This window comes from Adiantum capillus-veneris, chromosome 28, assembly GCF_014529385.1.
Source record: "Adiantum capillus-veneris isolate H3 chromosome 28, ASM1452938v2, whole genome shotgun sequence".
NCBI lineage: Eukaryota > Viridiplantae > Streptophyta > Polypodiopsida > Polypodiales > Pteridaceae > Adiantum > Adiantum capillus-veneris.
Window position 1 is genome coordinate 34,449,085 of NC_140958.1, and position 23,346 is coordinate 34,472,430.

Sequence of the window (23,346 nt, forward strand, 5' to 3'; positions counted from 1 at the left end):
AGCCAATTTCCAATCCTATGTCCATCTGAAAGTCAAGTAAAGTCTATTTAGAGCTGATATCTAAGTTGAAAATTCCTAAAGCCCATGTAAGGACTGGTCATAGCTTCAACAAGAAGAACCAAAATGCCACATGTAACTTTTTCCGAGAAAAGCAAAGTTAGCCCAAAATAATGTTAATCAGTGTTTCAAACATTCCGCCATCTATTTATGCAGTTATGCGCTAGTAAAAGGGTCGTTACAGTGTTCTAAAAGTTAATCAATGTAACTAGAACTAGCGAACTTTCCATACAATACATACCATTAATATTCAGCCTTTCAGTTTGAGCCACTACTACATGTTGGGTATTCAAAATGAAAGAAAACTTAAGTACGTTGAAAGTTCAAGGTCACCACCACTTTTCCAAGTTTAGCCATAGGTGCTAGCAAAAAACAGTGAGGTGGAAACAAAAAGATGTGAGAGTGAGCAAAGTGTTGCTCACCTTAAACAGCAAGAGAGGTAATGATTCTCCAATAACACCTCGAGTAGGATGGCATGGCGTATTCCGGGGGAGTGCGAAGATTTGCAGATAACATTCGCCATTGCATATGCAGAGTGACCAACCAATACTTTGAACTCATAATAGGTGAGGTCTTACCCAAGGTTCATATCCTAATGGGGCATCGTGTTCACATTTACCCGGCCAAGATAGACAAATTGTTACAAATTTTCTGCTGCAAGTATACTCTATTAGTAGTGCCTTCCATGTAAATATCTGTATAACTGAAAGGAGTGACCTTAAAAGAAGCTAACTATCAGTTATATGTGCTGAAGCCCAGGTAATTAGTAGATTTTTGTTTGCACTATTAAGTGCGCGTGTGCGTTGTGTGTGTCGCACGCACAAGTCACCTGCCCATTTCCTCATACAGATGCATCACAGAAGAGCCTACGACATGTTAATTAGAGCAAGACAGACAATCCTTCCTCCCAAAAGAAGCAGAAGAAGAAGAAAATAGGCATATTACTCTGCTTATGGTCCTTATGCAACCCGCAATACAAATATCTGCTCCGATACTCAAGACTCTAAAAGAACAGTAACCTAAAGCTCCTATCATCCTTTTGCAAGCCAAAGGATCTGCCATGCATTGAGAAACCTCGAACCAGCCGTGAGACCCAAGAAAATTGCCGCAGCTACCATAAGCAGTGGCTGCACTGTAGCTTTGTTGTTTGCAGAAGTCTCAATTTCCTCCTTAGGAGCCCTCCAGTGGTTGTAAATAGCTGTTGCAAGATATAAAATCAAGACCGCAGCTTTCAAGGCAGGTTCAGAAATGGCAACAAGTAGAGCTGTTGCTGGCAGAGCTGCCAAGACTGCATCTTTCTTTTGCACTAACAGAGAATAGCCCGTCAAAAGCAGCAGCAGCAGAACAAAAACAGTAGGATTGATCACCCTCCAAACTACAGCTGCTCCAAAAGCACTTGCCATCAGAAAGGACCATGGCTGCTCACTTACAGCTCCCGGGTTGACAGCCTCACCAATACTCAAGACCAATGTAACAAGCAGTAAAGCCCTCGTTGTTGGCCATATCGACGTGGTATTGACAATCACTGTATACACACCTCTTGCAAAGATGCTAAACCATCCTGCCAATGTCAGCACCCATGCAACCGGCACTTTCACTAGCTGTAGTGCTTTGACCAAAAAAAGAAGAGCCAGCCTCTGTATGAAACCGACACTTGCAAGGGCCATTACTACTAGGATTGATGCCCATTGGACAAGTTCTTCCAATATTGCTTGCCTGGTTAGATATACAAGGGTGAATCCTGTAAAAGGCAAAGAAGCAAATAATTAAAGTAGGCATTTGACTGATTCCAAGCTAATCAGTCAAGCAGTGAGCATCGTTATAATCCAGAGAAACATCCTGATGAGAAAAATTGTTCATGTACTGGCTTAGCCTGACAAAATCTGCATGAAAAATCAAATAATGAAAAGAAAAAAAAAACAGGAGCAAAGAGGACATCTCACAAAGAAGCTCGAGAATTCTTTTTATAGAACTCAGACAGTAGAAACAACTTTCTGAATAATACTGACTATGATGATAAAGAGTACAAACTGCTGAGTACAATTGAGTGCAGTCTGTTGCAGTGCCAGTACATCTACCTACCTAAACGCTCTTAAACGAAACCCTTCAAACCAGTGACCTACTGTTTCTTAGATCCTGAACTAGACAATCAACACAAGAAGCAAAAGCGTACACACTGAACTTCACCAAACAGCACCTGACTGCCATCTCCACCAAATCACCATATCTGAGTCAAGATCTACAATGACCACCCCAGTGAAAGAAACACATATGAAATAGCCAAGCCACCCTCGGACACCCAAGCAGAAGTGGCACTCCAGTCTACAACAAATCTGGTTAGGTCAGGGAGAACATGTAGCAAACAGGCAAATACAATCAGCCGAAAAAAAAATTACAGGCCAAGAACCCCAGTAAAGAGAACGAAAAACCAAACACAAAAAGGGGGTGACCTACAAGGGCAGGAACGAACTAATGACGTGCACCAGGGTGGGAGCGGGACTCCCCTCGCACGAGCACCTCCGCGTGTGAAAGTCCCCCCCCCCCCCCTCTCTCTCTCTCTCTCTCTCTCTCTCTCTCTCTCTCTCTCTCTCTCTCTCTCTCTCTCTCTCTCTCTCTCTCTCTCTCTCTCTCTCTCTCTGTGGCGCGAGGGCGAGCAGGAATCTGAGGCGATGCAAGCTGGCTGAGGCGAGGGCGAGCTGGCGCGCTGCCAACCTGCTGGATGAGGGACGAGGGGCGAGCTCTCTCTCTGCTGGACGAGGGGCTTGGGCGAGGGAGAGCTGCTGATCTTGGACGAGGGACGAGCTAGACTGGGTGAGGGGCGAGCTGCTGGTCGAAAGGCGAGGGGCAAACTGCTGGACCTGGTCAAGGGTGAGCTGCTAAGCCTGGGCAAGCTGCTGGTCCTGTGTCAAGAGGGCGAGCTCCTGGGTCGAGGGCGAGGAGCCTACCAAGGGCGAGGACGAGTTGCCTGCCCAGGGCGAGGGTGAGGGTCCTGACCTCTGAAGGACGAGGGCGAGCTACCTGCCAAGGGCGAAAGCGAGCTGCCTACCAAGGGCGAGGGCGAGAAGAGCCAAGGGCGACGAAACGAGGCCAGCCTGCCAAGGCTAGGGCGAGGAGTCAGCCAGGACGAGGGCGAGGACTTGGTGACGAGAGCGAGGCCAACCAAGGCGGAGGCGAGACCTCTGCCGGTGAGGGCCTTGACTCAATGCTCGCTTTGTTTCTTCTCTTTCAGATGGACCAACCAGCCGAGGATGGTGATGCAAGTGGCTTCACCACCCCACAAAAAATGAAAGCGACTTTCAAGCGGAGGAACAGAGATAGTATACTCTCGATCACTGCAGGCAGGGAAAACCGTCAAGAGTCCAAGATGATTTAATGATGGAGAGGGTTCAAGTGATGATTAAATCTGAGCTCAGCTTTATGAGAGGTGACATCAGGAAAGAGATGTACGCAAACGCAGATAGTTATAAGAATTCTATGTATGCAGATATGAGGAAAGAATTAGATAAAGCGATGCTTGGTAGGCATGATGAGATGTATCTATCTGTGAAAGGGGAGATGCAGGCTCTAATGCGGGCAGAAGTGAATGTAATGGAATGTATTATGCAGAAAAAGTTGGATGAGGCAATTGCAAGCTTTGAATCTTGGAAAACCAATGTGGAAAAGTGCATGAAGGAAAAAGATGCAGTGATTGAAGAGCTTAAAGGGGAACTTGCAGCTTGCAAAATTATGCCCAAAACGGAAGGGGGAAATCAGCCCTCGATGTTAAAGGAGCTCGAAGATATTAAGGAGCACGTGAAAACTCTGCGTGAAGGGGAAGAACAAAACTCGAAAGAGGCTTCCTAATGGATGGAGCGCCTTTCTAAACACAGGAGAAAGTTGACGAAGCAGAAACATGGATTGAAGGTGCAAAGAAAGGGAAGGTACGGATGCCAGAAACCGCACAGACTTCTACCATCATCAATATGACCATTGAGGACGAATAGAAGAGAAGGACTAGAGCCCTCCATGTGCGTATTACTGGTATCAGAGACACCGAATGAAACCGGCCCGTAGGGCGGTAGGCGTTGGCTTTCACCCGAAATTCTTTACTTTAAACACACACACAGAGCACTTTGCAAAGGAGACCTGTAACGGGAATTAACACTTAATCACACACGACTCGGAAGCTAGAATGCTCCGAGCAAACACCGACAACCTGTAGGCCCCAAAATTGGCGCCACTTTCGGTATTTCTTTTTTCTTTAGGAGGGTAAATTACAAGGTAAGGTCCTCGGAATCCTTCACGTGTATCCACCTAGATACCATTGGATTTGGCCAAATTTCGGCAGCATAACAACCCCAAAACTTGCGCGAAACCAATTCCCCTGCTAGAACTCACTTGCACTGGCGTATACCCTTTGATTCCTGGCCAAAAACACTAAATTCAGCATGCTGTATTTACTGGTTTTTGCCCTGTTTTCAGCCCCAAACAGTCCCCTTACTGTCCTCTGCCAGTGGGGCACGATTCCCAAGTGTCCTGGCGTCCGTATGGCTGAAAAACAGTCAAATTACAGCGCATGCACAGCGCTGATTTTGCACCTGTATGGTGAGGTTATGACCCTCACCAGTGCCTGCTTTGGAGTAGCCCTGTTCCTGCTCAAGGAGGCTCTTGCCTCAGCACGAAAGCATGAACCCACACAGCTGTACATCAGTCAAATGAGGAGCCCTCTTGTGGGGCATCACATAACTGCACGTAGGGGAGAGAGAGAGCAGTGTGTAGCGTGCAAGGAATCACTCCTAGCACCACACTGTATATGAGAGGGAAAGGAAGCACTTCATAGCTCTTAACCTGTGACAAATTGCATAATGAGGCCTTCCCAGCTTAAAAATTCAGCGCCATTTCTTCCTGGAGAGGTAAGTGCATAAGAAAATGACACTTGGCGCATTTTCAAGCATTTGCCCGTTTCGGGTTCGCCGCTTAAAAATATCCCAACCGACGAGTCAGTTGACTTTGCGGCAGAGTTATAAAGTGTTCCCCTAGTCATACCGGAGGTAATGACGCGAACACATTTCACGGCCCAAAATAGCAGTTCCCTAAATTTTAGGAGATGCTTCCGTTGGGCTCCCACTGGTCTTCTGACCATCTATCCTCATTGGAACCGCATCCAAAAGTGCAATGTGGCCCAACTGTCAGATACTTTTTGTTGGTAGTCCCACCTTGACTTTACGCCTTAATTGAGTTCACATCCTAGTATCCACCAACTTACTAAGTGCAACGAGGGGACCTATATGATCTTGCTATGAGCCTAGACATCCTCTTACCATACGAATTCCAGTACCGACCACTTCCCGTCTACAGGTGAATGTACCATTCACATTGGCCATACAATGTCTGACCGTTTGCTACTTCAAAAAGAGGGTCTCAAAACAAATAAAATAAACCCCATTGGAAAGAAACCAACAACCAAGGTTAGCAGTAGCCACATCCTTGTGACATGGTTAATAACTGCCACGTCCTCGTGACATACCCCCCTCTTGAAATCGCAAACGTCCTCGATTGCATACCATAAATACACGCCATTGATGATCTTGTGTTGTCAACACTCTTTTATCATCGCATGTATCCACAAGAAAGGTCGTAACATACATAGATACAAATGACTTAATGAGACCTTCATACTTTTGCCATTTCCATCTATGGCACTGAATTCATATGTACATTTGATGTACTAGCTCTATCATTACCCCTCCTTTGCACACGTTGGGTTGGGGCATAAGTAGGCTGTAACCCAAAGGCTTCAAGGTAAAGCTGCAATACATTTGGTGACTCTGACAGTTCATGCTCTTCCATCCACTTTACATCCATAGGCGGATAGTTCTTGAACTTCACCAAATAGCGTCTTGCAACTTGTCCTTTAACTTTTCTGTCCTTATGTGCCAAAACTTGCTCTAGTACCAGGATCTCATCAAGTTCCTCAACTTCTAGCTGATTCTCATCTGGCATATCTTCTGGCACATCACCCACGAAGGGTCTTAGAAGACTCACGTGAAACGCATTATGAATCTTCCACGCATCAGGCAATTTCAGCCTGTAAGCCACAACGCTGATCTTATCAAGCACTTGAAAAGGCCCATAGTAACGCATATAGAGCTTAGGAAACAGCCGTTCCTTGCCTTTCATCTTCTTTAACCTTGCCTTTTCGAACCTTAACAAAACACAATCACCAGGTGATAGCAGCAATTCACGACGGTGACAATCAACAGCCTTTTTCTGCTTTGCCTGAGTCTTATCCAAGGCAACTTTAATCTTCTTATACATCTCATCCATGTTCTCAACATATCGATCTGCCTCAAAGATCTTGTCCTTTGTATGCAAAATGGGAGGAACCTTTTTGCCGCCTTCGACAATCTCAAAAGGTGCTTTGCAAGTAGACGAATGCACCGTATTATTGTAAGCATACTCAAGCATAGGCAAATACTGTTCCCACTTGCCCTTATTATCTGACACATAGCATTTCAGCAGATCTAAGACAGTAGAATTAGCCTCTTCTGATTGTCCATCAGTTTGTGGATGAAACGAAGACGAGAACTTGAGCGTAGTACCCATGTTCTCAAACAATCCTCTCCAGAACAAACTGGTCATGCGAGGATCACGACCACTAATAATCGATTGTGGCATACCATGGTACTTAAACACATTGTACATGAACAAGCGTGCCATCTGATCAGATTTTATCTTCTTCCTGAAAGGGATAAAATAGGCCTGCTTGCTGAACCTGCAGATAATGGTCCATATACCATCATTCCCTGTTGGCGTCCTTGGAAGATCAAAGATAAAGTCCATAGCAATGCTTTCCCATGGTTTATCCGGAATCGGCAGTGGTTGTAACAACCCTGGTGCCTTTTGCCTGTCAAACTTGACCTTTTGGCAAACTATGCATGCTCGCACAAAGGCATCCACATCTCTCCTCAAGGTAGGCCAATAGAAGAATGTCTCTACCGCTTTAACTGTTGCATCAATGCCACGATGCCCTGCATACGGTGGGACATGACTCTCTTCCATGACCTTATGTCGCAATGGCCTAGTGACACAAAGTCTGCCATGCATCATCATAAAACCATCTCTGAGGAGGTAGTGCTCGTGATGTTGCCCCTCTTGTAACTGTTCAAAGATCCTTGCTAAATCTTCATCAGCAGTATACTGTTCCTTCATGTCATCTAACTAATGATGATAAGGAATTGACACAGCTGAAATTTGTGGCTTTCTTGATAACGCATCAGCCACAACATTCTTCTTGCCTTCCACATGCATAATCTGGAAGTGGAACATGGAAAGAATGTTTGCCCATCGCATATGCTTTTCGGATAACTTTGACTGTGTCAAGAAGTATCGCAAGGTCTGATGATCTGTTTGGACAACAAAATCAGCACCTAAGAGGTAGTGCTTCCAGCTAGAAAGCGCATGAATCACGGCCAAGAGCTCTTTCTCATAGACCTACATAGTCCTCTCTGGCCCTTGCAAAATTCCGCTTTCATAAGCTACTACCGGTCCATCTTGCATTAGCACTGCTCCGATGCTACTGCCACACGCGTCACACTGGACCACAAATGACTTCCTGAGATCTGGCAAAACAATAACTGGATCTGAAGTCAACTTTTCCTTTTTTAAGAGACTAAAAGCTGAAATCTCTTTTTGGGTCCATCTAAAAGTGACCTCTTTCTTTTGCAATGCGTAAAGAGGCGATGCTATCTCTGCAAAATTTCTGATAAACCTTCTATAGTAGGAACACAATCCCAAGAAGCTTCTGACATCGTGCACAGTCTTCAAGTCTGGCCATGTCTTGATAGCTTCCACCTTTGCGGGATCCATTCTAACACCATCCTTTGAAACAATGTGGCCCAGAAAGTGGATCTCTTCGAGGAAGAATTCACTTTTCTTAGGATTGACAAGTAACCTGTGACTGTGCAGCTCTTCAAACACAATGGTCAAGTGACGCCTATGCTCCTCTTCATTCTTCGAATACACTATCATGTCATCGAAGAACGTTCCAACAAACTTTTGATGCGAGCGGAAAATCCGGTCCATCATTCTGTTGAACGTGGTAGGAGCATTTGTTAGCCCAAACGACATCACTAGAAACTCATAAAGACCAAATGTCGTTCTAAACACAGTCTTGTGCACATCCTCTGGCCTTATACGAATCTGATGGTACCCACTCTTAAGGTCTATCTTGCTGAAAATTGCAGCACCCTCTAAACGATCGAGAATATCATCAATGCGAGGAATAGGAAACCTATTCTTGATGGTATTCTTATTCAACGCACGGTATTCAATACACATGCGCCATGAGCCATCCTTCTTCTGCACTAGGAGCACTGGGGAGCAAAAGGGTGAAGAACTAGGCTGAATCAGCCCCTTCTCTAATAACTCCTCAACCTGGCCCATAATCTCTTTCTGCTGCGCCGCACTAACCCTGTAGGGAGGTCTATTTGGTGGGCTACACCCTGGCACCAAATCTATCCGATGGTCCTCAGGTCTCTCTGGCGGCAATTGCGACGGTAATGAATCAGAAAAACAGTCACTAAACTTTTGCAAAAATGCTGACCTTTCTTTATCTAACACAGATAAATTTGACTGATCATTGTCTGAGACATCACGTGCAAAAATCAAGTACACAGAAAGATGATTCTTTATTACAGAAGTGAAAGCAGAAGCAGATACAATAGGGACTGACTCTCCTTTAAGCTTTACATCCAAGATGTGAGTTTTGCCCCTATGCTGTACAGTGATCTTTTTGTTGTAGGCATCCAAGACTCCATGCACTCGGAACATCCACGGGATCCCCAACAAGGCGTCACAACCTTCCAGCGGCATGATGTAAAACTCTTCAGTGTCCACATACGACCGAATATGCAGACGCAGTTTTCCAATGATGGGAGTAACACACTCTGAGTGGCCAGGACATGCCAACCCTACCTCTGCTGTGTATCCCATCTCTTCAGCTCTGATGCCCACCTTCATAGCTAACTCTGGTGAGATAAAGTTGGCTTTGGCACCTGGATCAAAGAAGATGAGTGCCGTCTGATCCCTAACTTTACCCCATGCCCTACATAACTCACTGGCATCTGTGCTAGGCCTGTCACCCACCATGTCTGGCACTAAACCTGCCGTGGGTTTTGGCTTCTTGCCTTTCTAGTCTTCTTTATCCTCTGAGTCAGCTGGCCTTTTCCTTTGTGGACAATTGATAGAAAAGTGAACAGGCTGCTCGCATATAAAGCATTTGTTCTCAGCCATTAGGACCTTCTGTTCCTCGAGCGACTTGCGCACAAAAGGCTTCCTTTTCTGTTTCTTTGCCTGCGCTCCATAAGTCCCGGCTGAATCCTTGTCTTTGGTGGCCTTTTTTGACCCCCGTGACGCATCAGGAGCCGTTTTCACAAAGGGCTTCTTCGCTGAATTTTTCTTTTGCTGCCCTCCTTTGTCACTGCTCGGAAATCCATTGTCCTCTCCTTTCAACAAGGCAAGACCAGTGTTCGCAACTTCCATAAGCTGAGTAAGGATAGCCACTCTGTTCTTTGTACAGTAATCGGGAAGCCCTTTAGGCAGCCCACAACAGTACTTCTCTATCTGCTCTATCAGTGGCACAAATCTATAGGAGGTCACTGAGAGTAATGCTTTACAAAACCTCCTATTGTACTCCAGCAAGCTCTTGCACGAAGCTGAAGTAAGCTGGTGCCAATCTGTCAAGACATCGGCTTCAAATTCATTTGACAGCCAAGCAGATGCAAACATTTGCTTGAAGTAAACCCAAGTGGCGGGTGCATGTCCTTGCATTAACAAGGTCGCCCACCATGTAAGCGCATTGTCCTTTAAGAAAGTGGCAGCTTTCCTGACCTTCGAGGCCTCCGTAAAATTCCCTCCCGCATAAGCTGTATCAAACTGCTGGAGGAAAGTGAGGGCCTTAGTCTTATCCTCGAAACCACTGAAGGTACTGAATTTTACCGCTACACCACCTTCTTTGTAAGCCTTCGGCTTCTCTAGTGCCCCCAAATTGTCATACGGAATGGTCTGCAACATGGGCACTGTAGTAGGCGTGATCGGCACGCCTTGGCCATTCACATTTTGCGTCAGAGGTGTGGTATCTGGCTACTGTCCAGAAAAACCAACCATGCCAAAATGACCCTGTGGCACCCCAAATTGGCCCTGGTTGCAGTGGAAACCTTGCTGCATGCCGATACTACCATACATGGGGTTTGGCATGATGCCTTGCATACCCCCGAACACTGTTCCTGGCATGTACGGCTGACTTCCAGGTCCATAACCAGCCATACTTTGGAACACTGATCTACCCCCGAAATACCCAGGATGTACCGTGGGTGGTGGAAAAACTGAGTGCATAGCCTGGTATCCAGCTCCCTGTCCATTCAAGACAGCATGCTGGCTCTGAAAGGTGGCGGGCTGAACTAGCATAACCAGTGGAATAGGCGTTCTAGCCACCTGTTCAAGCACGGGAGAAACCTGCTTTGGAGCCCCTGACTCCGCAACATGCGAGTGTTCCCTTTCCTCCTGCGCCACATGAAGTACCTGGACTTGAGCATCAACAAGCTCCGTACGCGGCGTAGGTTGCCTATTTTGTTGTTGCACTCGTGGCGCTTGCAAGAATTCCATAAACCTCGGATTCTGCACCAGTTGCGAAAAGACATTCACCGCGGCAACTAACTGGGTCTTGAATGCATCATCCTCAAGTTGCCCAGTCATAAAGCCCTGTACTACTGGAGGGACATTCACGTTGACAGGAGGTACAGATTGACGTGGCCGTGAGCTCTCGCCAATCTCAAAAACCATAGGGATCTCCTGCCTGTCCTTTGAAGAGGAACCCTGAAACCGGCCTGTTCAATCCAAAAAGGGCGGTAGACTTTACTTCAAACCTTGATTTAGCTTTCACCCATTATTAGCCGTCTATTATACCTGCGCTATAGTGACACAAGAGAGGGGAATGGGATACAGATGCTAGAATGCACCTGTATGAGAAGACCGACACCAGATTGGCCCCTAACTTAGGCGCCCCTTTCGGTATTTCTTTATTGTTCAAAAGAGGGAATGAACGCTGTGGTTCCCTACAAGCTGCCCCGCACAAACTCGACTGAATTTCCACTGTTCCAGCCCGATTTCGGCAGCATAACTGTACTAGAACCCTTCACAGTCAGTATTCCCACGCATTGACTGACTTTCCCGACGCATACGGGCACTTTGTAAAACCTGGCGAGAATCTGCAGCACGCTGAATTCTCTGTTTTCAGCCCTGAAAATGCGCCAGATCACCTGTACAACGGTCCCCTTGCGTCCCCGAACCTCCTGGGGGTATTAGGGTCCGTTTAGGGCCAAAACCCTAAACCTGCAAAAATACACAGCAGGCTGTAATTCACTGTTTCGGGCTCCGTTTCGCGTGCCGGTCGCATCAGTAGCAAGTCCTCGAGCTCCCGCACCTGTAGGGCTACTTGCCCTTTGAATTGGACGAGATTTCTGGCGTGAAACCTCTCCGAATTCACCTGTACCTGCGGGGGGGTTAGCCGCTAGCTAATCCAGTACCTGTGCAAGAGGCTCTTGCCTCGGCAATCGCGCATGAACCCACACAACTGTACATTGGTCAAATGAAGAGCCCACTAGAGGGGCATAACATACTGCCAAAGGGGAGATAGAGGGCAGTGCGTAGCGTGCAGGGCATCACTCCTGGCACCGCACTGTGCATAAGAGGGAAAGCAAGCACTCCATAGCTCTTAACCTGTGACAAAAGCTGCAAATGAGCCTCTCCCAGCTTAAAATTCAGCGCCACTTCTTGTTGCATGAGGCAAGTGCACCAGAAGGTGCCACTTGGCACATTTATAAGCATTTTCCCGTTTCAGGGTTGCCGTCTAAAAATATCCCAACCGATTGCCTAGTTGACTTCACGGCAGAGTAAGAAAATGTTCCCCTTGTCATTCCGGAGGTAATGACGTCAACACATTTCAGGTCCCAAAATAGCAGTTCCCTAAAATTTAGGAGATACTGCCATTGTATCTTTCTAGGTCATCCGACCCTCTTTGTACACTGCGGCCACATCCAGAACTGAAATGTAGCCTCTGTAGCAAAGGATTCCACTTTGGCTAGTCAATGACCCCACTTGGCTAACCATAGTCCTTGTCCAACCTTAGTGCTCTCTTGCCCTCAGGCCTGGACTCCCTCTGGACAGTTCCACACTAGCTATGCAATGCAGGGCAGTTAGATTTCCCGAGGGGTGTTTCCAAAAAGTGAAAGTAAATAGATAATAAGAAAGAAATCAACAAAAAGGATAGATAGTAGTCACACGCTGGTGACAAACCCTCTTACATAATTCCCTTCCCCCTTGTCGGCCATAGTGTAATCCCCGCGTTCCTGCAGTGTGTCTTTATCCCAAAACAATCCAGGCTCACTCTTTAAGGAAAAAGTGATTGATGTCCCGGCAACGGAACCATGAAACCGGCCCGTAGGGCGGTAGGCGTTGGCTTTCACCCAAAATTCTTTACTTTAAACACACACACAGAGCACTTTGCAAAGGAGACCTATAACGGGAATTAACACTAAATCACACACACGACTCGGAAGCTAGAATGCTCCGAGCAAACACCGACAACCTGTAGGCCCCAAAATTGGCGCCACTTTCGGTATTTCTTTTTTCTTTAGGAGGGTAAATTACAAGGTAAGGTCCTGGGAATCCTTCACGTGTATCCACCTAGATACCATTTGATTTGGCCAAATTTCGGCAGCATAACAACCCCAAAACTTGCGCGAAACCAATTCCCCTGCTAAAACTCACTTGCATTGGCATATACCCTTTGATTCCTGCCCAAAAACAGTAAATTCAGCACGCTGTATCAGGGTAGTTTTCGTTCGACGTACGGGACGTCTAGTACCGTTCGGTCGGACCCGTTCCGTTCCGTACGTTTAGTACGTTCTGTACGATCGAAAAATGTAGCCGTTTATGACCGTTGGCGGCAGTTTTTGCACGTGTTAGTGGGCGTTTAGGGAGCCATTTTGGAGCATGTTTGCAATCATGTGGCATGTACCAATGCCTATTGCCATGCTCTCCCTCTCACATCCATAATGCCCCATGCTCTCCCTCTCCCATGCTCTTCCTCTTCCTATAATCTATTTAAGCAACTCCTCCACCTTGTTCTCAACACAACTTACAAGCTACAAGCTCTAGCCTCTCAATGCTCTCATCATCCATGTGCTCCCATTGAAGCTCTCAAGTGACAAGGCTCAAGCTCTCCTTCTCTCCCTTGGGTTTCTCCCCCTCAAGCCCCCATTGAAGCTCTCGAGTCTCAAGTGACAAGCTCTCCATCGTCTCTCCCTCTCAAGCTCTCATAATTGTAATCTGTCTAAATGTCAAGTTTCTTTAAGGCCTAAGCCTTAGGCTTAAGAATTATTTTATTTTTTTTATTTTGAACGTACATAACGTCATCGTACATCATAATTTTTTTTAGTTCGTTTAGTACCGCACATCATCGTACGTGTACAAAACGTACAAGACCGTACGAGACCACCCTGCGCTGTATTTACTGGTTTTTGCCCTGTTTTCAGCCCCAAACAGTCCCCTTACTGTCCTCTGCCAGTGGGGCACGATTCCCAAGTGTCCTGGCGTCCGTATGGCTGAAAAACAGTCAAATTACAGCGCATGCACAGCGCTGATTTTGCACCTGTATGGTGAGGTTATGACCCTCACCAGTGCCTGCTTTGGAGTAGCCCTGTTCCTGCTCAAGGAGGCTCTTGCCTCAGCACGAAAGCATGAACCCACACAGCTGTACATCAGTCAAATGAGGAGCCCTCTTGTGGGGCATCACATAACTGCACGTAGGGGAGAGAGAGAGCAGTGTGTAGCGTGCAAGGAATCACTCCTAGCACCACACTGTATATGAGAGGGAAAGGAAGCACTCCATAGCTCTTAACCTGTGACAAATTGCATAATGAGGCCTTCCCAGCTTAAAAATTCAGCGCCATTTCTTCCTGGAGAGGTAAGTGCATAAGAAAATGACACTTGGCGCATTTTCAAGCATTTGCCCGTTTCGGGTTCGCCGCTTAAAAATATCCCAACCGACGCGTCAATTGACTTCGCGGCAGAGTTATAAAGTGTTCCCCTAGTCATACCGGAGGTAATGAAGGGAACACATTTCACGGCCCAAAATAGCAGTTCCCTAAATTTTAGGAGATGCTTCCGTTGGGCTCCCACTGGTCTTCTGACCGTCTATCCTCATTGGAACCGCATCCAAAAGTGCAATGTGGCCCAACTGTCGGATACTTTTTGTTGGTAGTCCCACCTTGACTTTACGCCTTAATTGAGTTCACTTCCTGTATCCACCAACTTACTAAGTGCAACGGGGGGACCTATATGATCTTGCTCTGAGCCTAGACATCCTCTTACCATACGAATTCCAGTACCGACCACTTCCCGTCTGCGGATGAATGTACCATTCACATTGGCCATACAATGTCCGACCGTTTGCTACTTCAAAAAGAGGGTCTCAAAACAAATAAAATAAACCCCATTGGAAAGAAACCAACAACCAAGGTTAGCAGTAGCCACATCCTTGTGACATGGTTAATAACTGCCACGTCCTCGTGACATCGAAAATGTAGAAGACGAAGTGAAGGAACTCTTGCAGCGCATGGGCATCCCGGAACCTATGCACACAGGTGCTTGGAGAGTAGGAAAGAAGGGAGTTGATGAGAAGGGAAACGTCAAAGAGAAAGCACTTATTTTGTGTTTCCCAACTTTGGAAACAAGGAAGGAATTCCTGAAGAAGAGACCAGCACTTAAGAAAACTGGAATATTTATGGGGGATGACCTTACTTTAGCACAAATAGCACATATGCAAGAGTTGATGCCAGAGATCAAGGCAGCAAGGGAGAAGGGAAAAATTGCCTTTTATAGAGGGGGGAAAGTAGTGGTTTTGGAAAAACGCACAGCATGATGGTGCGAGACATATGGGACCACACTCCGGATGGCGGCATAGAATTGTAATGGATCATATAGACTGGGTGTGGGTGCCTTTGAGGATAGCTTCAGAGACAGAGACATTGTCTTTTACTCAGAGACACATCAAAAATCCGGACAGTTGATGCCAAGTGTGACTAGTTACTTATGGGAGACAGCTTGTCGGCCAGACGCTAGATCCCAGCATGGGAGTCGAGGTTCAGGAGGGGTAGCAGTCTTGTTCAAGGAGGAGTTGCAGCCGCTATTACAGATTGTCCGGAGAGATGACCCGGCGAGATACATGTGGGTGAGACTAAGAGCTGAGACAGGCAGATTCTTATACATTGCTATATGTTACTTTCCCCCCAGCACATCAGTCTATACCTCACCTAGAGGGCAATCTCCTTTCTCTATACTTGATGATGACATATGGGAGTTCTCTAGAGATGGAGATATCATTCTCTTCGGAGACTTTAATGCCAAGACTGCCAACTCCCAAACGGTATTTTATGATACCTCGGAGGAGATGCTTAGAGAGATGGATATATCGGAGATGGCGCTTGACAGACACTCACAGGATAGAGAGCACACAGAGTATGGGAGATATCTCATGGAGATGACGACTACGCATGGTCTGGCCATACTTAATGGTCTAGAGATTTTTCCTTCGTCTGGGGGATTCACATGCTTTCCACACAGACATGGGGCCAGTACAGTGGCCTATGTCATGACTTTACCGAGCTTCATCTCTAATATTTAGGATTTCAGTGTGGGCCCTAGATGTGTTGGAGTAGCAGTAGACCATGCTCTCTTGACTTTTTCAGTCTCTTTCCAGTATAGTGTCTCTCAGACACCACGGAGGATTGCACACACACGGTATACTTTTACACCAAAGACGAATTCAGTTTATGTGGAAGAGATTTACAGACGGATGTGGGCAGCCGAGCCTGTATATACAGTGGAGGAGATCACCACTTTATTGGCGGAGATCTTGCATGGGGCAGCAGCAGAGGCATACCCACACACTCAACCTGATCAGAGAAGACGTTCTGGGAACATGCCTCACAATACTTGGTATGATGAGGAGTGCAGAGAGATGAGAGTTCAGATTCAGAGCAAGCTTATACTTGGAGTCATTACATATAGACAGTCTCGGATTGCCCTTCGGCGTTTAGTGCAACGGAAGAAGCGGGCCTTTTAAGCCCAGATGGAACGTGATTTGTATCAGCTCTTTTTGAGTCGAGATTCAGGTGAGGCCTGCCGTCTCTTCCATGAGCACTCTCCTCCTCCAATGATTACCTCTCCTGAGACTTGGGGTCAGTACACAGCATCATTATATACAGTACCTGGGCAACCACCATTACCAGACCCTCTAGAGCCATGTCCATCCACTAGTACCTTCTTTACCACTGAGATGGTGAAGAACGCCATTGACAGGATGAGGACTAGGAGAGCATATGATCATGATGGTTTGGTGGCAGAGCACTTGATATATGCTAGGGATTTACTGTCAGAGGTTCTTGCACGGTTGTTTAACCGTGTCATGTGTGAGGGACTACCCAAGTGTTGGAGATTATCTACTATTGTACCTCTCTTCAAGGCAGGGGACCCCACAGTACCAGGGAACAACCGTACTATTATGATAGGACACACATTGGCACGGTTGTATGCATCCATTCTTGAACAGCAACTGAGTAAATGGGCAGAAAATGAGGGCATACGAGCAACAGGACAGGCTGGATTCAGGAGGGGTTTCTCCACTTTGGACCACATTCTTACACTCAGAGCCATTATTGAGGAGGGTCGGGCACATGGGACGGATGTATTGCTGCTTTGTGGACTTCCGCAAAGCATTTGACACGTGCCGAGAGCCAGATTGATGCACAGGCTACTGATGTTGGGAGTACCCACAGAGATCATATGGGGGATCATGGCTTTATACGGCTCAGTGACTGGCCAGGTATGCACTCTTGAGGGGATTTCTGACATTGTTCATTCCACTATTGGAGTGAAACAGGGGTGTCCTTTGTCACCTACACTTTTTGGTATGTATGTAGATGAGGTCTCTGACTACATTGACAGAGAGGGTGACAAAGGCGCTCAGCTAGCAGGGACATGGATCCCTTTATTATTACATGTTGATGATATCGTGTTGATATCAGAGTCGCCAGAGGGCATGCAAAGACATTTGGATGCATTGCACAACTTTGCAGAGGATAGTGAACTGTCTGTGAACCTTGGTAAAACCAAGGTTATGGTGTTTACCACCACACCACAGTGGGTCAAGAGATCGGCACCTACACTCGTATATGGTCAAGACACTGTGGAGTACACAGATGAATATACCGAGGTTTACTCTGAGGAGAGCAGCAGAGACTAGACTGTCCAGAGCCTATGCGGCATTGTGAGGGCTAGAGAGGATGTGTTCGCAGGTTCAGTTTCATGAACCACGAACAAAGTTATGGCTCTTTGATACTTTGGTTGCTTCAGCTATGCTTTATGGGGTCCAAGTGTGGGGACCATCTGTGAATCATGACAGTTGGAGGAACATGGAGAGACCCTTGGTATTTATGATATCCCAGATGATTAGAGCCAAGGCCTCCGTACCACATGCGATTATTCAAGCGGAGGTAGCCGCCCCTCCTATAGAGATTGAGGCTCTTACCAGATCAGTGTCCTTTATGCACAGTCTATGGGATACACATAGAGGCAGATATACTAGATTGGCTCTTGAGTCCTCTAGACAGTTAGCGATGCAGGGAGATGCATCATGTTGGTATACGCAGATGACCTCATGGTTGTAAGAGCACCTAACCATTCTTCTTCAATTTCAAATCGCGACGATGGCGATCTGCTGCCTTTTTCCGTCTTTCTTGAGATTTCTGCAAAGCCTCGCGGACCTTGGCAAAAGCAGTGTCCAAGTCGCACATGTACTCATCGACTTCAAAAATCTTATCTTTCGTGCTTAGGAAGGGTGTAACCTTCGTAGCACCTTGAATAATCTCAAATGGCACCTTTCCCGTCGAAGAGTGTATCGTGTTATTGTAGGCAAATTCCACCAAAGGTAAATACTTTTCCCGTTGAGTATTCTGATCCGAGATGTAAGAAGACTTCAATAAATCTAGTACCACTGTATTGGCAATCTGAAATTGCCCGTCAGTCTGCGGGTGGAAAGATGACGAGAACTGCAATCGCGTCCCAATGTTCTCCCAAATAGCCTTCCAAAACAAACTCCTAAATCTAGGGTCCCTGTCGGAGACAATTGTCTCGAGCATGCCATGTAATCTAAGATCTGAGCCACAAACAGTCTCGCTAAGTGATCCGGCTTGACTGTTTTCCTCATTGGAATGAAATGAGCTTGCTTGCTAAACCTGTCAATAACAGTCCAGATACCATCGTGACCACTCTGTGTTCTCGGGAGATCAAAAATGAAATCCATTGCAATACTTTCCCAGGGGCGGCTTGGTATGGGTAAAGGCTGTAACAATCTCTGTGCTTTATGCCTGTCAAACTTGACCTTCTAGCATACCAAGCAATTGCGCACAAACTCGTCCACATCCTTCTTGAGTCTCGGCCAAAAGAAGTATCTCTCTACCCCTTTCAAGGTGCTAGCAATGCCACGTTGACCCGTAAGAAGTGGACAGTGGCATTCGGTCAATAACCTTTCCCCTCAACGGCTGTGTAACGCACAACATGGTTTTCCTCATCAAGTAGCCATCCCGAATGGAATATCCCGCTATTGTCTTTCCATCCCGTATCCGTGTGAAAATGTCTGCAAAATCTGTATCTGTGGCATACTGATCGACCATATCCTCGAAGCTCCTATGATGTATCACGGAAACAGCCAGAACCAACGGCTTCCAAGACAAAGCATCTGCCACCAAATTCTTCTATCCCTTCACATGGACGATCTGGAAGTGAAATTGTGACAAGGTGTTCGCCCACTGCACCTGCTTTTCCGATAGCTGCTTCTGTGACAAAAAGTAGCGTAAACTCTGATGGTCTATGAAGACAGTAAAATCCGCTCCGAGTAGGTAATGTCGCCACTGAGTAAGAGCATGGATAACCACCAAAAGCTCTTTCTCATAAATCTGTGCTGTCAATTCCGGTCTTGTGAACAATCGGCTCTCGTAAGCAATGACATGGCCTTCTTGCATTAAGACCGCACCCAGACTACGACCACAACCATCACAATATACCTCAAATGACTTCTGCAAGTCCAGCAAAGTCAAAATTGGTCCTGTAGTCAATTTCTCTTTCAGTGTCTGAAAGGTAGTCACCTCTGTGAGTCCCCGCGAGAAAGGGACTCCTTTCTGTGTCAAAATATGCGAAGGGGAAGCAAACTCTGCAAACTTTCTAATGAACCGCCTGTAATACGAACACAAACCCAAGAAGCTTCTAACTTCATGGACGTTCTTCAAATCGGGCCAATCACGGATAGTCTATATCTTGGCCAGGTCCATCTACACTCCTGCTGCTAAGACAATGTGTCCCAAAAAGTGTATCTCTGGTAGAAAAAATTCACTTTTCTTCGCATTAATCACCAACTTGTGATCTCGTAATGCCTGAAAGACCTCTAGCAAATGTTCTCTATGTTCTGCCTCATCCTTGGAGAAAACAATGATGTCATCAAAGAAAGTGCCACAAATAGTCTGTACTCTAGAAAAATCCTGTCCATCATCCAGTTAAATGTCGCAGGAGCATTGGCTAGGCCAAAAGGCATCACCAAAAACTCAGATTACCCAAAAGTCGTACGAAAAGCTGTCTTGTAGACATCTCCCGGTGCGATTCGGTTTGATCATATCCGCTCTTCAAATTGATCATGCTAACGCACGAGGATCCCTGTAGTCGGTCAAGTATATTATCGATCCTAGGAATCAGAAATCTATTCTTGATGGTGATTTTGTTGAGAGCTCTATAATCGATGCACATTCTCCAAGATCCGTCTTTCTTCAAAACCAACAACACTAGAGAGCAATACGGTGAAGTACTAGGCTGGACAAGACCCTTTTCCAAGAGGTCTTTCACTTGGTTCAGAATTTCTTCGTTCTGGGCTTGGCTCACATGGTAAGGTGGCCGGTTCGGTGGTGTGCTTCCAGGTATCACATCAATGGTATGATCCTCAAGACGAGCGGGTGGCAACTCACCTGGCAAGCCCTCTCAAAAGCAATTGGCATGAGTGTAGAGAAAATCTCGGCGTTCTTTTTCGAGGTCAAAACATATTCGACCTTCATCATCATTCAGTCCTTTCCAAAAAGTAAAGAAACTGAATTTCATCAAGTACAATGTCTATGCCCTTCATTCGTCAAAGTCGCTTCCTCAACCCGGTAGTAAACCACGGCGTTGTTCTTGTGGTACCAAGGGATTTCGAGTAGGAAGTCACAACCTCCCAAGGGAATTACGTAGAAATCCTCGTACCCCTGACATTGCAAACGAAGTTTGCTAATGATCGGTGTAATGACAACATCCCATCCAAGTGCCGCTAGAACTACCTCTGCCTGTGGCCTCAGGCTGTCGGGCGTAATTCCAAATCGAGCCGCTAATTCAAGTGAAAAGAAGTTGGCCTTGGCTCCTTCATCTTAGAAAAAAAGGGCTTCCTGATCTTTCACTTTGCCCTAAAAGCGACAAAGTTTTGTACTTCCATTCATTTGATTCGGTTCGGGCCCCACACAATGTGGTACCGGTTTTGCTTTCATCTGCCTTTTCTGCCACGTTTCTCAGCTGCTTTCAAACTCTCTAACCTTTCTTCATATTGTTCATTCGGTGCCTTTTTAGGGCACTTCGCGGAGATATGCCCAGTTTCCCTGCATCCAAAGCACTTCCGCTCTTTGATGTAGAGAGCTCTCTCCCAAAGTGTGAGCTCGGGTCGTGCATCCTTTTCTTTCTGTTCTGGGTTACTCTTCTTCTTTCTACTTTCATTGTTTCAAGTGTGTTCAGTTCGCTGCGTCATGATTTCATCTGTGTGGTAGGTCAAACTGCCTGAGTGAATGGCAAAACCCCGTTTCGCATGACTCATTAATTCCTGAATGGAATCTGACTTTTGCTCTACGCAGTGATCTCGGATCTCTGTAGGAAGTCTCAAGGTAAACCGCTCAATCTATTCTTTGAACGAGATCTTTTTAAATGAAGAGGCTAGTAGAAAAGAGCTCCAGAATCTCTCGCAATATGCGTCCAAAGTATCCTTCTTGGTCATCCGAAGATGGTTCCAAGCAATTCGTATGTCGCCTTCGTACTCCCGAGTCAACCAAGAAGAAATAAAAAAGCCTTTTAAATTTCAACCATTTAACTGGCGCTTTCCTGTTCAATAGAAGCGTGGACCACCAAGTTTGAGCATTTCCCCTAAAGTAGGAAGTAGCCCCCCGAATCTTGGAGTGCTCTGAGTAACGCCCTCCAGAGAAAGCTATGTCAAACTGCTGTATGAAGGCCAAAGCCTTCGAAGCATCTCCAAAACCAGAAAACGTGTTAAATTTAATTGATTGTCCACCTTCTTTGAACTCTCGGTTTTTCTTGCTTTTATCTTCCCAAAAGTCATACTGGTTGGCTTTGTAAAAATTCTTCTTCCTTGCATAGAAGCTGTTGTCATCGGAGTCCGAACTATCCGAAGACGAGTCCTTTGTAGAAATGTCCAAAACTGGGCGAGATTTTGACTTCTTTGCCTTTTTCTTGCCCTTTCAGAAGCTTTGCTTTTTGCTTCGCTAGGCATTGGCCCAAAAAGCGCAGAAGCGCCTTGAAAATCATGAGTTATTTTTAGAAGTGGGTCAAAGCTCATCAATCATCTCATATCTTAGCTGGTGGTCCCCAAAAGCAACAGCAAGTCGACAAACCATGGCTTGCGCATAGCACCCACCACCTGAATAAGCTCCCAACCAGCAATGTGCACATCTGAGCTGGATGATAGCATCAAAGCTCGATCGAAAGCACTCTATCCAGGAAAGCATAGAGCCAGAGGTGCCACAGATCTCTCTCTCTCTCTCTCTCTCTCTCTCTCTCTCTCTCTCTCTCTCTCTCTCTCTCTCTCTCTCTCTCTCTCTCTCTCTCTCTCTCTCTCTCTCTCTCTCTGACTGTGTGTGTGTGTGGCACACACACAGAGTAAACAATCAGTGAAGAGAGAGAAACAAAACTAACCAGCAGCCAAAAGGAGGTAGTTGGGAGGCTCAGGAACAGGTGTCGAAAGCTCCTCCCATTCTGGAGGAATCTCCCCTCTTCTTCTGAATAAGGGGGGAGCCTGCTTGGTATTCCTAGAGCTGGCATCGTCTTGGGGAAGAGAGCCGGCAGCAGCTGATATTTTGAACCATGACGAGCTTCTCTGCCTTTGAATGCAGGAAAAAGAAGACAGCTTCAAGTTTTCCTTCGAAACGCGCTGCTGCCGAGCGCCCAAGCCCAATAAAAGATGGTGCTGCTTGCACACCTTAGCCATCTCTCACTCAACTCTCTCTCTCTCTCTCGCATAAAACTCCCGTTTTTTCTCCCCCTCTCCTTGAGACTAAGTGACACCCATATTAAATGCCATGGGATCAACGGTCGGGGTTGCAGGGCAGGATCTCGAGGCACACTATACTTGGCCAACGGGAAAAACGAGGCACGTCGTCAAAAAGGCAAGGCGTATTAAAAATGGCCAATGAGAAAAATGAGGCGCGGTGAGGCGATTTGAATCCAAGACTTGGCCGTCCTGGTTTAGGGACGCATAGGCTAACCACCTCACTCGCGCATGCATTGTGTACCCACAACCGTTTTTACAACATTTTATTAACATGCATTTTTCAAGCTGTCCAGGTTTAGTGCCCGTCCAGGTTTAGTTTTTGATTTGACTGTTGCTGCTGCGATCTCCTCTGCTTTCGAGCGTGAGCTTCTCCGCCTTTGATCCCATTGCCCCCCCCCCCCCCCCCCCCCCCCCCCCCCCTTTAAATATGGGTGTTACTTAGTCCTGAGGCCTCTCTCTCTCTCTCTCTCTCTCTCTCTCTCTCTCTCTCTCTCTCTCTAAAGAGACTGCATGAAGTTATATAAAACAAGTGATAATCACAAGGCCATTGATAGTGGCATACCGGTTCATCTTTAAAAAATCAACTATCCCAAAGAGCCCCTCAAAGATTTTCTACCTCTGACTTCCCCCTACTCGCGCTTGTTGCGGCAGACGCACACGCCCTCCTCCCCCCTTCTTTCTTGACAGTGCCATGCAGAGGGCATGGTATGTGGATAGATGGTGGACACGTCTTTAAGAGCCAACCTGAGAACGAACCATTGAGTTATGCACTCAGCTTCTCTCTTCTCCATTAGCTCATCATCTCCTCCCACGCCAATATCCTTGGAACCTTTGTTATTGCAACA

At 46.5% G+C, this 23,346-nt stretch overlaps 1 protein-coding gene across 1 annotated transcript; it reads right to left on the bottom strand.

Moving 5' to 3' along the window:
- Nucleotides 1-911: 911 nt before the first annotated feature.
- EMB1923 (embryo defective 1923) lies at nucleotides 912-22,496 on the bottom strand. The gene is made up of 2 exons (XM_086505055.1): nucleotides 22,147-22,496; nucleotides 912-1,798 (listed from the first exon to the last, which is right to left on the bottom strand). Exons 1-2 carry the CDS (start codon nucleotides 22,436-22,438, stop codon nucleotides 1,089-1,091), a joined length of 1,002 nt encoding a protein of 333 aa, XP_086361181.1. The 5' UTR covers nucleotides 22,439-22,496; the 3' UTR covers nucleotides 912-1,088.
- Between the last annotated feature and the right edge of the window lie 850 nt (nucleotides 22,497-23,346).